The 16,394-nt window shown below is 58.3% G+C and overlaps 1 protein-coding gene across 1 annotated transcript in view; it reads left to right on the plus strand.

The window, feature by feature from the left end:
* NCOR2 (nuclear receptor corepressor 2) overlaps positions 1 to 16,394 on the plus strand; it is a 193,981-nt gene that overhangs the window by 162,934 nt on the left and 14,653 nt on the right. Inside the window, exons 26-39 of the mRNA XM_011948414.1 lie at positions 728 to 867; positions 1,353 to 1,455; positions 1,713 to 1,817; positions 2,096 to 2,199; positions 5,548 to 5,698; positions 7,975 to 8,115; positions 8,380 to 8,466; positions 9,439 to 9,725; positions 11,327 to 11,681; positions 13,076 to 13,297; positions 13,911 to 14,162; positions 15,238 to 15,387; positions 15,544 to 15,693; positions 15,785 to 15,992. Coding sequence (XP_011803804.1) covers positions 728 to 867; positions 1,353 to 1,455; positions 1,713 to 1,817; positions 2,096 to 2,199; positions 5,548 to 5,698; positions 7,975 to 8,115; positions 8,380 to 8,466; positions 9,439 to 9,725; positions 11,327 to 11,681; positions 13,076 to 13,297; positions 13,911 to 14,162; positions 15,238 to 15,387; positions 15,544 to 15,693; positions 15,785 to 15,992 — 2,455 coding nt within the window. The remainder of the gene's footprint in view (positions 1 to 727; positions 868 to 1,352; positions 1,456 to 1,712; positions 1,818 to 2,095; positions 2,200 to 5,547; positions 5,699 to 7,974; positions 8,116 to 8,379; positions 8,467 to 9,438; positions 9,726 to 11,326; positions 11,682 to 13,075; positions 13,298 to 13,910; positions 14,163 to 15,237; positions 15,388 to 15,543; positions 15,694 to 15,784; positions 15,993 to 16,394) is intronic.

Raw genomic sequence — 16,394 nt, forward strand, 5'->3', positions numbered from 1 at the left:
TCACAGACTGTGAGGCTGCATTTCAGCCCTGTTCTAGGTCCTGCGGTCCTGCTGGGCCTTGCCAGCTGTATAGCAGCACAGCCGGGGGCTGGTACAGACTGTGTTGGTAAATGCTGGTCCCAAGGGATGCGTGGGCCAAGGGAGCCAGAACAGGGAAAGTCATGCCAGGCAGACGGAACAACATGTGCAAAAGCCCTGTGGCAGGAGAGAGCAGGCACACTTGAGAAACTGAATCCGGCCACCACTGCCAAAGCTTGGTGCCCAGTGAGCTGGGGAGACCAGGGGCCAGGTCAGGCGAGCCTGAAGGCCAAGTCAGGTGCTAAGACTTTCTCCTGAGGGCAGTGGGGAGCCGCCGAGGGCACACGGCAGGGCGGGTGTGCACCACTAGACTCTTCCGAAAAGGTCCCTTGGTTCCTGTAAGGGGAAGGGGCTACTGGGAGCTCCAGTGGAAACGGGAAGACCAGTTAGGGGATCCGGGTGAGAGTTGAGGGGGCTTGGATCAGGACCTGGGCGGTGGGGAGGTGGGAGGCTTCCCCCGGATAGTGGTGTCTGCATCTAGGACTCAGGTCACTAGTGAGGACAGAGCCGGGCAGGGCAACAGAGGGGCGCGCCTGGATGGGCGCTTCCTGGCCAGGAGAGGGAAGAGGTGGAGTGCAGGCCGGGGTGTGTGTCCAGCAGGGACATGGCTGCTCCTGGGCCCCACAGTGGACAGACATGTGCTCCACAGGTCACCCGCTGCCCCTGGGCCTCCATGACACTGCCCGGCCCGTCCTGCCGCGCCCACCCACCATCTCCAACCCACCTCCCCTCATCTCCTCTGCCAAGCACCCCAGCGTCCTCGAGAGGCAAATAGGTGCCATCTCCCAGGTGAGTGGCAGCCCTTCCTTTCTTCCTTTCTTGGGGGCTTGGTCTTCTTATCTGTGAAGTGGGGAAAATGGCACCAGTGAAGTCTGGGTGGGGACCTGGGCCATTTCCACTCAGGCCTCTGCAGTCTGAGCTGACTGGGTCCTGCCCCAGGTACTCAGGGCCTCGTCCCTGGGGGCGTCACTCTGTGTTGCAGTCAAGGGCACGGCTCAGGAACCAGGCTGTGTGGCCTCAGGCAAGTTACTTAACCTCCTGTTTCCCCCACTGCGAAATGGAAGGGCAAATGCAAGGGGCTTAGAGGGTATGGCCCCTTCACAGGGGAGGGGGCCGAGGCTGGGGAGCAGCAGTGACTTGTCTGCCATCACACAGCTGGACGGAAGCCCCGGCCTCTGACCCACACGTGGGCTTTGTGAAAGGAGCATTAGGCACTCTGGACTGTGGGGGAGGGACCGGGGTGCCCCCGTGACCCCACAACTCTGCGCCTACAGGGAATGTCGGTCCAGCTCCACGTCCCGTACTCAGAGCATGCCAAGGCCCCAGTGGGCCCCGTCACCATGGGGCTGCCCCTGCCCATGGACCCCAAAAAGCTGGGTAAGGCTCCTGGCCCATCCATCTGGGTGGCTCAGGCTGGGCTCCGGCTGTCCTGTGGGTGGGGGCGGGGGTGAGGAAGGGGTATCTTGGCCCACAGTACTCCAGGTAGCAGCTGGGAGGTCCCCCCTCAGCAGCCCTGGCTAGAACGTGGTGAGGAGGGGCGGCGCTTCCCAGCCCCTGGCTCAGGTTGGGTGGGGACAAGCCTCCCGGGACTCTGCCCCAGCAGAGCGTGACTCGCTCCTCTTACTGGTCCTCAGCACCCTTCAGCGGAGTGAAGCAGGAGCAACTGTCCCCACGGGGCCAGGCTGGGCCACCGGAGAGCCTGGGGGTGCCCACGGCCCAGGAGGCGTCCGTGCTGAGAGGTGAGGGCCCTTCTGCCCTGGACCCCCAGCATCTGCCCCTGTTCCCGGGATGCCCAAGGGGCCCTTTATTCCAAACCTGCTGGGGAGCATCATCTCCCAGAGGGTCTGGGGGCCCCTCTTCACAGCCATCTCCCTCACCATTTAGGGGTAGGGGGACTCCCTCTGCACTGAAACAAGCACAACTTGTGGGCCGCTCAGTCAAGGTGGCTCTCAGGACCGGGGCCTGAGGAAGGAAGGGCCACAGACACCCCCTCAGCCCCGCGTCTTGTGTCTTCCAGGGACAGCTCTGGGCTCAGTTCCGGGCGGAAGCATCACCAAAGGCATTCCCAGCACACGGGTGCCCTCGGACAGCGCCATCACGTACCGCGGCTCCATCACACACGTAGGTGTCCTGGGGTGTGGCATGAAGGATGGGTTGGGACCAGCCCATCTTATAACCCCTCACTGTCACCAAACCAGTAGCCTCAGCTGATGGGGTGATGACGGGGGGACAGCAGTTCACTCCATGAACTTTCATTTTGTCTGCATGGAGTCAGGCACTGGGGTTGCCAAGCACAGCTCAAAACTCTGCTTTCAGGGAGCTGCCATGTAGTGGAAGGAAACAGACCAGGATAAATAAGTAGGCTGGTGAAAACTGAGCAGGCAGAGGCAGAATGTTAGTGCACCGCGGCTGAGAATGCCTGGCCAGGGACATTGCTTAGACAGGTGAGGAAGGTGACATGTCAGCTGTGACCGGAAGAAATTGAGGGTGCAAGCCATGCAGGAATCTCAGGGAACAACGTTCTAGGCTCAGGGAACAGCATGTGCAAAGACAGAGCGTGAGAGGGTTCCTGAATCGTGCCAGAACTGGTGCCCCAGCCTTGCAGCTGGTGAGCTGTGGACCCAGGGTTTTGTGCCACAAGTGTCTGGCTCTAGAACGCAGTGACAGAGTGCGGGCTCATACACGTGCACACACGCACACATGTTCTAACAGTGGAGCTTCGGGCAACAGGATGGTCCACAGGGAGGTGTTTTTGACTCAGGCAGCATCAAATCCCACCACAGAGGAGCCATTTACACTTCGTCCTTCCCTGAAATCTGTAGGTTTTAAAACTCGGAGCTTTCAAAGGCAACTGTGCTGAGTGGGAAGGGCAAGTGCTTTGGGCAAGAGTCAGGCTGAGGGCCCTCGGGTGCCCACTCAGGCAGGCAGCAGCCTGCCCTGACTCAGTTTCCCCTTTGCTAACTATTCCTGGGGGAGTTAGCACTCCTAAAGTCATAGGAACCTTTGAGGTTCCCAGGCGTCCAACTGCTCTGGGTTCCTGGGTGGCCATGACCCGCACCCTTCCTCGAACCCTCCCAGTTACACACACCTCTTTGATTGCTTTTGGCAGAGAGCCAGCTGCCAAAACGTGTGAGATAGGCGAGGGTCAAACTCCCCTGCAGTCTCACTACCAGGTAGTGAGGAAGTCAGCGTGTGGCCTGCAAACATAGAGCTGTTTTATTGACCGAGTGGGTGCCACAGGCAGGGACCATGTGGTTCCACAGCTGGCGAGGGAGGCTCAAGGAAGTCGCAGCTCCCTGATCCTCCAGGGACTTCCTGCCCATCTTGGGAGTAGAGTTCATTGGGGCCAAGAGCAAGAGGCTACAGGCTCATCTCCTGGAAGCAGACGTTATGCAAACGGAAGCTTCCCTGTTAATGGGAGTTTGTGCCATGTATTCTCCCAAGAGCAGGGGCCACCGGCTGGATTTCTGTTCTCTGTCCATGTCCCTGAAGATGGCACCTCTAAAATACTGTAGCTCAGAAACATCAAGCAGGGCACGGTGGCTCATGCCTGTCAGCCCAGCATTTTGGGAGGCCAAGGTGGGAGGATAGCTTGAGCCCAGGAGTTTGAGACCAGCCTGGACAAAAAGAGGCCTGTCTCTACAGCAAATTTAAAAATTGGCTGGGCATGGTGGCACATCCCTGTAGTCTCAGCTACTTGGGACTTGGAGGCAGGAGGATCACTTGAGCCCAGGATTTTGAGGCTGCAGTGAGCTATGACGGCGCTCTAGACTCCACCCTGGGCAATACAGCAAGATCCCTTCTCAAAAAAAAAAAATCAGATGCCTCAGTTTCACCATGGAGAGCCCCCCCCACTTTTAAATCATTTATTGTGGTATTCAGTAAGCCACTGATTTCTGCAGTACAAACCCAGTCTGACATGGACCATCTGATGTTAGGGCTAGAGACAGAAAGGGAGGCACTTGTATCAGCTGCCTCTGCGGGGTGCTTTTCCCGCCAGGATGCTGCAGGCTTCCCCTTGTGCTTTCCTGATGGGAGCGGTGGCTGCCCGGAGCTGTCACCTGACTTAGCACCTATTGTGCCATGCTTTAGTGCACAGGGGACTTACAGCACTGCAGGGGGATGCTGCTCAGAGTATTTGCTTTGAGAAGCCTGGGGGTAGCTCATTGGAATTCAGGGCATCTTGCTGTTGCCCTCGACAAAGACCAGGATCTGCGATGAGCACCCCGGGGTACCAGGTGCTGCCCTCTGCCAGGGAATGTCCCCAGCTGAGCAAGTCCAGCCAGAGACTCAGAGCTCACTGGTCCAGGTCTTGGGACATAGTAGGGCCCCTACCGTTGAATCTGCTCCTGGAATCCTAGGAAGAGAAGAGGGATATTGAGATTTGGGGATCCCTTGTCTGTGCCAGCTGCCTTTGAGAATCATCAATGCAGAATGTCTCCATTTTGTGGATGTGCAAACGGAGGCTCAGACAGGAGGTCCCACGGTAACTTGGTAGTAAAGTTGCCGTTTGACACCCAACATTCTGACTCCAAAGTCATGTTCTAACTCTGATGCTTGTGTTGTTGAAAGTCACCCGAGGCAGGCTGCTGCCCCACGTGGCCATCTGCCCTCTGCTTGAACACATCCTCCGCCGGGACGCATTCCCTGTGTGGTCGTGGTTCTCAGTCGGGGGAAGCTTTGCCTCCAACTGTCTAGGGACATTTTCAATTGTCCTAATTTGGTGAGGGACACACTGGGGAGGCGTGTACTACTGGCATCTAGTGCTTTGAAGCCAGGGATGCTGTCATATAGCCCGCAGTGCACAGGACAGCCCCGCAACAAAGAAGGGCCCAGCTCCACCTGGCAGGAGGGCCGAGGTGGAAAACCTGGGTTAGAACGAAAGTTTCTGGTGTCCTGCCCTGACGTGAGTGCTTGTCCTGGTTTTAGGAAACCAAAGTGCATGACGTGGTCATGGGCACAGCCCAGGAGCAGAAACCCCAGCATCCCCACCAGTTACCGTTTTCAGTAACTGAATGTCAAGGTTCTGAGAAGTAAAACCCATGCAGTGGTGGGGACACAGACTCCAGGACCAAAACGCCTGGGTTCAAGTCCCCGCCTGCCCCTCATTAGCCAGGTGACCCCAGGTAAAGTCACCGTGCCTCCCTGTGCCTCGGTTTCCCCATCTGAAACAGGCATAATCAATAGGGTTGCCTTAGGGTTGTTTCAAGGATTAAACGAGCGAATCCATAGAGAGCACCCAGAAGAGTGTCCAGTGCTCATGGGAAGCACTGGACAAGGGATCCTCATTCTTCAGCTTCCTCACAGCGTTTGTTCCGTGCAAGCTCTTACCCTTTTGAGACAGTGTGTGTGTGGACACACGTGTGCATCGGTGGGCACGTGGGCTTGTAAGCACGTCTGTGTCTGCATTTGAGTTGAGAGGGGTCCTGGGCTGCAGCCTCCTGGGCGCTCACCCCTCTGCACCTGCAGGGCACACCAGCTGACGTCCTGTACAAAGGCACCATCACCAGGATCATCGGCGAGGACAGCCCAAGTCGCCTGGACCGCGGCCGGGAGGACAGCCTGCCCAAGGGCCACGTCATCTACGAAGGCAAGAAGGGCCACGTCTTGTCCTATGAGGGTGAGTCGCGGGAGGAGAGGAGGCCCGGGGACCAGGGGAGGAATGTGCTTGGCCCACTGAAGTAGCTTCACAGGGAGGCAGGGCTGGGTTGACATCAGAAAGCACAATCTCATAGGTATGCAAGCCAGCAGCAGGGAAGCGTTGGCCTTAGCTGCATCCCACCTCCGCCTAGTTCTTTACAATTTAGGAAACAAACTTGCGGCCAACCTTTTTAGAAGCATAGGAGGGAAACTGAGGCCCAGAGCAGAAGCCCAAGCTCACGCCGCCAGACCTCCAGCACGGTACTGACAAACCACGCAGTCTCTCACTGGCCATGAAAGAGGCCATGGCCAGAATGCGCCTCACCCCACCATGCCCCAGGCGCTTGCTGTGGAGCCCCCATCCTCTCCCTCTCTAGGTTCTGGGTTCCAGAACCAGGAGACCCTGCCAGGAAGGAGTTAAGGGAGTCGAGTGCCGGGAAAGAGAATTGCCTGGCAGCCTCGGACACCCAGGGGTGTGGAGATGAAAGCTGCTAATGGGCACCTCTCTCAGCACTGCAGCTGCAAGGCCCGGAACTGCCTCTCCTCCGTCCGCCTCCGCCTGTGCCCGCGGCCCCCTCCCCAGGCCTGGGAAGTGGAGGTGGCACTCTGTGGCTTAGGAACATATGCGCTCCCTGCTGCCACGGAGAGAGCCTTGGAGACAGGCCTGCAGCTGTGTCTTGGGTGCCAGCTCATGCCCTGGTGCCCCTGGACTGAGTGCCCTGGGGGTGGCGGGAAGCCTGGGAAGGGCTGGTGGCGGGGTTAGTCAAGGGCTTGTCTTGAGAGGTCACTGGGTAGAATCCCACCTTGGGACCCCAGACCAGTGCCTGAACCTTTATAGGCCTTGAGTATATCGTCTTCATCATGGGTTTCAGTCGGGGCCCTTAAACTGTCGTCTGCTCCCTGGGCCAGGTAGGCAGTGCGGGCAGCGGCAGGTGTGAGACTATAGGGAGTGCGGAGGACTCTGGTGCCTGCCCACACCGTCCACTTCCCCACGGCCACCGGTCAGCCAGGCTTCCCATCTCTCCGTTTTTATCTGCGGTCCCCCAATGTTTAAACATTGGCGGTTAATTTGGAGTGTTTTCTGAACAGCAACCCAGTACCCTCCTGTTGGCAACCACTGGAGTAGCTCATGGGCTGCGGGCCACACGAAGCAATGGTTGAAAGCCTGAGAGCCTGTCAGCTGGTCATTCCCTCTGAGGGGCGGGGCGGGGGCTCATTTCTGATAGCTCTGGACTCAGCTGCCCTGGAAGGAGAGCCCTGGCTGATGGGCAAAGCCAAGCCTTTACCTTCGGGGGCCACGTCCGTCTGTTCAACCCTCTGCCTGGCCGGGGAGTGGTGAGCCGGGCCAGTCTGGGCTCCTTTGACCTGGCGAGGCCACTCCTGCCACGGAGACCCCCTCACCACTCCCTGCAACACACACCTTTCCATGCACATGCGGACTCGTGGTCGGACACTCACATGCACATCGACACAGGCTTCTGGGTGTGACGTGTACACATGCAAAGCTGTGTACTGCCTGGCACCCTGGTACATGTGTGTACATGGACCCACTTAGTTCTCAGCAGCCAGGCGTGTGCCCACATCCACTCCTGCACACACAGACCCGTGCCAATGCACATGCGTGCCCCTACCTGCCCGCACATCCACTCTGCTGATGCGTCAGTGCACACGCGTGCTCCTGCCTGCCCCCACATCCACTCTGCTGATGCATCTTTGTACACGTGTGCTCCTGCCTGCCCCCACATCCACTCTGCTGATGCGTCAGTGTGCTCCTGCCTGCCCCCACATCCACTCTGCTGATGCGTCAGTGCACACGCGTGCTCCTGCCTGCCCCCACATCCACTCTGCTGATGCGTCTTTGCTCACATGCATGTGTGTGCACATGTTCACGCCCCATGTCAGCACCCGTGTGTGTGACCACAGACTCGCATGCTCATGTGTGGTCACAGGCACACCCTTGCTTGCAGACCAGCACCTGGAGGGCTGGGGTACGGAGCGCAGGCAGCGTGCCTTGCTTTTCCCACTGTGTAACCCCCTGGAAAAGCTCCTGGGTCCTGCTGGCAGGCCTGGGGGCTGCAGGCTGTGGGCTCCCTCTGGAGGCCTCAGCTGTGAGGCCTTGTGACAGGGCCAGCATAGAAGCACTGCTGGCTCTTGCCCACCAACTCTGCCTGTCCTACCTGTCCACCGCGGTCCTGGGCCCATGCACACGGTCCCCCCGTGCCCAGCTCCTCACCAAGTGCTTTGTGTGGTTTCCAGGTGGCGTGTCTGTGGCCCAGTGCTCTAAGGAAGACGGCAGAAGCAGCTCGGGACCCCCCCACGAGACGCCTGCCCCCAAGCGCACCTATGACATGATGGAAGGCCGCGTGGGCAGAGCCGGCTCCTCGGCCAGCATCGAAGGTGATAGCAGGGAAGAGACTTCATCTCTCGGCACCCCCTGCAGGGCAGTTGGGGGGAATGGCTGACCCCAGTTTACAGATGGGGAAACCGAGGCTGGGCTTTCTGAGGCTCCATCTGGAGGCAGCGCAGGGACCTTCACGTGCTGGGTCTTACTCCACCATCATCGCCGGGACGACCACTGGTGGCTGTAGACACTGACCCCTGTCACTGCCCAGTGCCGGCTCAGGGACCCATGGAATGATGGCCTTGCCCCCTCCCACCCAGGTCTCATGGGCCGTGCCATCCCGCCTGAGCGACACAGCCCCCACCACCTCAAAGAGCAGCACCACATCCGCGGGTCAATCACACAAGGTACCGCCTTGTCCCCTGCTCCCTGGGTGCCCCCAACGGGTGTACAGTCAAGCAGGGCACGGGAGGGGAGAGACACAGCCGGAGTGTGGTGGGAACTCAGGACGGGAATGCAGAAAGGCCTGCAGCACGTGCGTACGTGATCAGTACGTGAGCGACGGAGCAAGGGTGTCTCTTACTTATTTGAAAACAAAAATGAAAAGCAAAAGACCGCCGATACCCCTCTGCTTTTAGGTGTTACATAGCAACTGCCCTGTGCTTGGCACTAACCCAGGTGCCCCCTGCATATCGTTTTACAGAACATCCTGGTGAGGCACATGCGATTGGGAGAGGCTTGGAGAGCTCTGAGAACTCTTTCAGGTTCTCGTGGCTGGTCCATGGCACAGCCAGCTACTGTGAACTTGGCAGCTTTGTGGTCTTTATTTTTTTATTTTTATTTTGTTGTTGCTGTTGTCATCTGAGACAGAGTCTCACTCTTGCCCAGGCTGGAGTGCAGTGGCACGATCTCAGCTCACTGTAGCCTCCGCCTTTCAGGCTTAAACAATCCTCCCACTTCAGCCTTCCGAGTAGCTGGGACCACAGATGCACATTACCATATCCAGCTAATTTTTGTAATTTTGTAGAGATGGTGTTTCGCCCTGTTGTCCAGGCTGGTCTCAAACTCCTGAGCTCAAGCTATCTGCCTGCCACAGCCCCCGCAAAGTGTTGGGATTACAAGCGTGAGCTACTGCACCCAGCCTGTGGTTTTAGCTTCATGATTTCATAGTGTTCACGACTTACTGAGGTGGTTCAGTTAATATTCTCGTTTTATGTATGAAGAAGCTGAGGCCCAGAGAGATCAGATTCCCTGATCAAGGTCACACAGCAAGTGGGGGTTCGAACTCAGGCAGTCTAGCTCCAGAACCCACTGGTGCGGAAGCTCTTGGTGGGTCTGGGCGGGGCGGGGCGTGAGGGTCAGTGCTGTCCGCCCGGCAGGGATCCCTCGGTCCTACGTGGAAGCACAGGAGGACTACCTGCGTCGAGAGGCCAAGCTCCTGAAGCGAGAGGGCACGCCTCCACCCCCACCACCCCCACGGGACCTGACCGAGGCCTACAAGACGCAGGCCCTGGGCCCCTTGAAGCTGAAGCCGGCCCATGAGGGCCTGGTGGCCACGGTGAAGGAGGCGGGCCGCTCCATCCATGAGATCCCGCGCGAGGAGCTGCGGCACACGCCCGAGCTGCCCCTGGCCCCGCGGCCACTCAAGGAGGGCTCCATCACGCAGGTACGGCCTGGGGCCAGGCAGGCAGGCCCAGTTCTAGTAGGGGTTGCGGTGGCTATGGGACACTGCCCTGGGCCTCTCCACATAAGGAAACCGAGGCTGAGAGCCCTCGCCTGCCTTACAGTCAACCAACTGCTCATCACCGGGCCTCGGCTGTGCAAGTTCCAGGGCTGTGCAGGGGGCATCAGGCTCCCGACCTCATTCCACTGAGCTCCCATTGTTCCCATTCTTCAGGGAGAGAAACCGAGGCCCAGAGAAGCCAGGCAGGCTTCCAAGGCCACAGGACTCAACATAGTCGCGAGTAACAGAATAACTGCCTCCGTGGAATCTTTGGCGTGGCTTGAGGATGTTGCATGCGTTCATTGTTTCACCTCCCAGCCATGCTCTGAGGTCCTTTTCTTAATGACCTTATTTTATTGCTGAGTAAATGGAGGTTCAGAGAGGTTCAACGACTCACCCAGAGTCATGCAGCAAATGCAGTTGTGAAACCCAAATCCAGATATTCCTATAGCTGCAGCATCCACTGCACCCACCAGCAGGTTGCACCATAAGAGGCCCCGGTCCCACCAGACAGTCCCAGCTCAGTAGGGGAAGTTCCGTGCCGATGGTACGAGGAGCTGCTCGGTGGAAAGCCCCTGAAGGCCACTGTCCTTCCATGTAGGCAGAGGTGGCCTCCTGTGAAGGGGAAGAAGAGTGGGAGCCACTCCGGGGCTGTGGGGCTGTGAGGCGGAAGGATTGGGGTGGGTGTCCCGGGAGGGGTTCCAGCTTACAGGAAGGTTTTGAAGCCGGGAAGAAGGTGGAAGCAGTAAGATCCCTGAATGCCAGGCGAAGGGTTTGGCTCTCAGCCCCTAGGCAATTATGGAGTCCTTGGCAAGCATCCACCGCATTACCAAGACAGGGGCCAGATTCTAGAATATTCTTTTGAAAAACAAGGGCAGTTCCCCTTTTTGTGAAAGTAAGGAAGACATCCCTACATAGAGTTTTGTTGCTTGCAAAGCCCTAAGGCCCCACCACATCAGTGTCTCCCAAGCCTGCTGGAAAGGGGCAGGGGACCTGGTGGCCTGGCTACGAAGGTCCCAGTCTGGACTGTAACCCCCCGCCATTTCCTCAGCCACCCTTTCGGTCGGAGAGCAAACACCTCAGCCCTGACCTCAGTGTCCCCGGGGCTGAAAGCCTCAGGGCAGGTAGCATTGAGTCTGGGTGCTGACTTTCTCTGCTCGGCATTGGGTGGGCCACGGAGGGTCTCAGGCTGAACAGAGGAAAGTTTTTACCCACGTGAGGGTGCTGGGCGTCTCTCTGGCAAACTCCAGGGACCATGAGAGGGCCTATCACTCACAGCAGGGAGAGCTGACTGCTGAACTTTTTACCCCTTTCAGCAGTCCCCCCAGGGAGCTTGGGGACCAGGGTCAGGCCCGGGGTGGGCAGGGCAGTCAGTAACAAGCGTGCCCATCTCAGGGTTAGCAAAGCCCTCTGTCTCCCTGCCTCTGGAGGGACAAGATGTCACTTCCGTCTTATAGATGGCAAACTGAGGCTCAGAAGGGGGATGCAGCTGGTCTGGGCTATGGCTGTGGCCAAGGCTGGAGCTCACACCCCCTCTGCCCCAGGGCACCCCGCTCAAGTACGACACCGGCACGTCCACCACTGGCTCCAAAAAGCACGACGTACGCACCCTCATCGGCAGCCCCGGCCGGACGTTCCCACCTGTGCACCCGCTGGACGTGATGGCTGACGCCCGGGCACTGGAACGTGCCTGCTACGAGGAGAGCCTGAAGAGCCGGCCGGGGACCGCCGGCAGCTCGGGGGGCTCCATTGCGCGTGGTGCCCCAGTCATTGTGCCTGAGCTGGGCAAGCCGCGGCAGAGCCCCCTGACCTATGAGGACCACGGGGCACCCTTCGCCGGCCACCTTCCGCGAGGCTCGCCTGTGACCACGCGGGAGCCCACGCCGCGCCTGCAGGAGGGTGAGTGGGGTGTACGTGGGCCTGAGTGGGGTGGGCGCCTGTCTGGGAAAGCTGTGCCTCCCCATCCACCATTCGCTTAGTTTGCACCCGGGTCATCCTCGCCACCTGCAGTCCACCACATCCAAACCACCTGCAGGCCTGTGGGCTCTGCCTCCAATTCCAAACCCCGTCCAATTTCTTGCCACCTCCCAGACCACCATGGTGTCTCACCTACCTTCTCCCACGCCCCTCCCTCTTCCTGCTGTAATCCACTCTACAAACAGCTGCCCAGATACTTTTTAAAAATGCAAATCAAATCATTCCACTTCCCTGCTTTCATCCTTCTGGCAACTTCACACATTTTGCTATGGCCTTGGGGCGCCTGCATGTTGGGGCCCTGCCTGCCTCTTGTTCAACCAGATGCCTTCGTCCTCCCCAGCCCCAGCCCCAGGCCCCCTTTCTCTTTGTTCCCTGGCCATGCTCAGCTCGGTCAATTCCGTCTTCGCTGGGGGCCTTTGCATGGCTCCTCCTCTTTGCCTGCCATGTCCCTGCCTTCCAGATCTTTACAGAGTGGGTTTCTTCCCATCCCTCGGGTCTTTGTTTAAATGTTATATCCTTGCGGAGGCTTCTTCTAACCAAACCCCCTCTCCCCACTTCATATCACATGCTGTGACATTTTAAAATTATCTTCTGGCCAGGCATGGTGGCGTACGCCTGTAATCCCAGCACTTTGGGAGGCCAAGGCAGGCAGATCACCTGAGTTCAGGAGTTCAAGACCAGCCTGGTCAACGTGGTGAAACCCTCTCTACTAAAAATACAAAAAAATAGCCGGGTGTGGTGGTGTGCACCTGTAATCCCAGCTACTCGGGAGGCTGAGGCAGGAGAATCGCTTGAGCCTGGGTGGCAGAGGTTACAGTGAGCAGAGATTGTGCCACTGCACTCCAGCCTGGGCAACAAGAGTGAAACTCCATCTCAAAAAAAAAAAAAGAAAGAAAATTTTCTTCTGCAGGTGTTTCACTCTGTAATTCTCATTTGTTTGCTAGTTTATGACCTGTCTCTCCCATTGAATGTCAGTTCGTGGGGGCTGGGATTGCTGTCTGCTTTGTTCACTGCGGTGTCCCCAGTTCTCACAACAATGCTTGCCACATTGTAGAGGCTGCATCAATTTTTTTTATTGATTGAGTGAGTGAATGGATGAAAGAATGAATTTTGTAAAAACTGTAACACAAAAGCAAATGAGTCAAAGCAAAAAAGTGAACTAAGGCAATGAAGAAATGAAGGAGTGAATGAAGAGGCCTGGTCCTTGGAATCCCGAGGACCCTACCCTCAAACGACTCCCCATAAACGCCAGCCCCAGAGGCCCTGCATGGGGAGCCGGTGCAGTGGCCTGATGCATCCACCTTGCCCGCCCACAGGCAGCCTGTCGTCTAGCAAGGCATCCCAGGACCGAAAGCTGACGTCGACGCCTCGTGAGATCGCCAAGTCCCCGCACAGCACCGTCCCCGAGCACCACCCACACCCCATCTCGCCCTATGAGCACCTACTTCGGGGCGTGAGTGGCGTGGACCTGTATCGCAGCCACATCCCCCTGGCCTTCGACCCCACCTCTATACCCCGCGGCATCCCTCTGGACGCAGGTGATTGCCCCGGGGCTCCCAGAACCCTGCAGTGGTGCTGCACAGGGCCAGGGACCTCATCAGTGTTCCCTCAGGGACTCCTTAGGCATCAACTGTCAGGTTCCCCTGGATGGGGAAACTGAGGCCTCGAGATTGGAAGACCCAACAGTGTAATAATGACCAGCTTAGGTTGGAGCAGAATTTCTCTTAGTAGTTTGCAGGACATGTGGGGTTAAACATTTCAGTGGTTTTCTTTTCCTGCAGGACTTACCAGTGCCTTTAGCAATGCAATGGTATCGAATGAGGACTTGTGTATATGCGTTTTTCAAATAGACATGATCTGAAAATTTTTTTAAAATGTCGCATCCCTTTAGTGTGTTCATCTGCACTGGGATGTCCTATGTTTGGGACAACTTCCATGCAAAAAGCATCCTTCATAGAAGTCACCCCCTTGTGTCCTGGGGCAGTGTTTTCCTGCTGTCCGGCGCTCAGTTCTGGCTTGTGCTTTGGGCAGCCACACATGTAGGTGGGAGAAGCTATCCAGGTGCAGAAGTAGGGGGCATCCAGACAGGTGGAGCGACACCATCAGGCCTAGGTGTGGCTGGTCTCACATGAGCTCCCCTGTGCCCCACAGCTGCTGCCTACTACTTGCCCCGGCACCTGGCTCCCAACCCCACCTACCCGCACCTGTACCCACCCTACCTCATCCGCGGCTACCCCGACACGGCGGCGCTGGAGAACCGGCAGACCATCATCAATGACTACATCACCTCACAGCAGATGCACCACAATGCAGCCACCGCCATGGCCCAGCGAGCCGACATGCTGAGGGGCCTCTCGCCCCGCGAGTCCTCGCTGGCACTCAACTATGCTGCCGGCCCCCGAGGTACGTGGGCGGGCAGACCACCTTCACTGGGTTTGGCCTTATTCCCAAAGGACATGCGTGTACCCCTGTGGCCTTGCAGAGGCAGCTAGACCTGGTAACCTTGTGGGTCACCTTGTGTGAACAGATCTGAGTGGGTGGCCTGGGGTTGTGCATGCCATGGTGCTGGTGGGCATCTGGTAGATGAGTGCCGGCGTGTCCCTGCTGGCTGCAGCCTCAGTGGGTGTGCATGCATCTGTGTATACTCTTAGGATGCAGGGGCCTCAGGAGCTTAAAGAAAGATCAAAATGTGGCTGGGCACAGTGGCTCGTGCCTGTAATCCCAGCACTTGGGGAGGCCGAGGCGGGTGGATAACAAGATCAGGAGTTTGAGACCAGCCTAACCAACGTGTCTCTACTAAAAATACAAAAATTAGCCAGGCATGGTGATGCGCACCTGTAGTCCCAGCTACTCAGGAGGCTTAGGCAAGAGAATCACCTGAACCTGGGAGGCGGTGGTTGCAGTGAGCGGAGATTGTGCCACTGCACTCCAGCCTGGGGGACAGGGCGAGACTCTGTCTCAAAAAAAAAAAAAAAAGAAAAAAGATGAAAATGTGAGGTGAGGCTATTTGGAGTTTGTTCCTTTGCCTCGTAAACAGCCCACAGCTGCTTTGCATGCATGTGTTCCAGGCTGTCCTCAGAAATGCTTCTGGAATAACCAAGTTCTAGCTGGGGTTCAGCTGGAAAAGCCGAAGTCACACTAGGTATTTTGAACAGCAAGGATTGAATACAGGGAATGGATTGTGTAGGCGTCAGAGGCTGACGGGGCACAGAGGGACTGAGATGGGAACCAGTGAGGGCAGCTGCAGGAGATGCCGCGGCTCAGGCTTGGGAGCAGAAGAGGAGGTGGGACCGAGAGAACCTGAGCATTCAGGAAAGGGTTCTATGGCTGGTGCTGGGAGCTGAGGAGGGAGTGCCCGCCATCAGCTCTGCTGGCTCCAGGAGTGTGTGCCATGCTCTCCAGGAGGGTGATCTGGCCAGTGGGCAGCCTGGCCTCTCTCCTCCCTCTGGCTACAGCCCTGGCCCAACACCTCCCGCAGGCATCATCGACCTGTCCCAAGTGCCACACCTGCCCGTGCTGGTGCCCCCGACACCAGGCACCCCAGCCACTGCCATGGACCGCCTTGCCTACCTCCCCACCGCACCCCAGCCCTTCAGCAGCCGCCACAGCAGCTCCCCACTCTCCCCAGGTAGCGCCACCGCCCAGTCCAGGGTGGGGACCCCAGCATCCATGGGAAGTGGCTGGGGATGGGCAGCAGGCCCTGCTCTCTCTGTCCCAGCCTAGAAGACAAAGCCAGGCTCTTCTTGGGCCCTGGGGCTGAGTCTCTGGCCTTTGGGTTTCCTAGGAGGCCCCACGCACTTGACAAAACCAACCACCACGTCCTCGTCCGAGCGGGAGCGAGACCGAGATCGGGAGCGTGACCGGGATCGGGAGCGGGAAAAGTCCATCCTCACATCCTCCACGACGGTGGAGCATGCGCCCATCTGGAGGCCCGGTAGGGCATCAGAGCCCCCCACTGCCCCCGCCCGGGACTCCCTGTGGGCCGCAGAAGGCCTCCCCCTGCTGATGCCACTGCCTGTCACCAGGTACAGAGCAGAGCAGCGGCAGCAGTGGCAGCAGCGGCGGGGGTGGGGGCAGCAGCAGCCGCCCCGCCTCCCACTCCCATGCCCACCAGCACTCGCCCATCTCCCCCCGGACCCAGGACGCTCTCCAGCAGAGGCCCAGTGTGCTGCACAACACAGGCATGAAGGGCATCATCACCGCTGTAGAGCCCAGCACGCCCACGGTCCTGAGGTGGGCCAGGTTGGCACGGGGGAGGGGAGGGGACGGGCGGGTGGATGGGTAGTCAGTAGGAGGATGAGCAGATGAGAGGATGCTTGGTGGGAGGTACATGGGAGGTGGGTGGGTGGGCAGATGTGTGGGGGTAGAAGAATAGAGTAGTGTGAGTAGTAGATGGATGGGTGGGTGGTTGGGTTAGGTGGGTAGGTGGGTCAGTGGGAGGATAGATGGTTAGGTTAGCTGGGTGGGTGGATGGATGGATATGTGGGTGGTTGGGTTAGGTAGGTAGGTGGGTATGTGAGAGTATAGATGGCTGGCTTAGCTGGGTGGATGGGTGGTTGGCTTAGGGAGGTAGGTGGGTGTGTGAGAGTATAGATGTCTGGGTTAGCTGGGTGGGTGGATGGATGGGTGGGTGGT

Source organism: Colobus angolensis, unplaced genomic scaffold (assembly GCF_000951035.1).
Source record: "Colobus angolensis palliatus isolate OR3802 unplaced genomic scaffold, Cang.pa_1.0 Scaffold28, whole genome shotgun sequence".
Lineage (NCBI taxonomy): Eukaryota > Metazoa > Chordata > Mammalia > Primates > Cercopithecidae > Colobus > Colobus angolensis.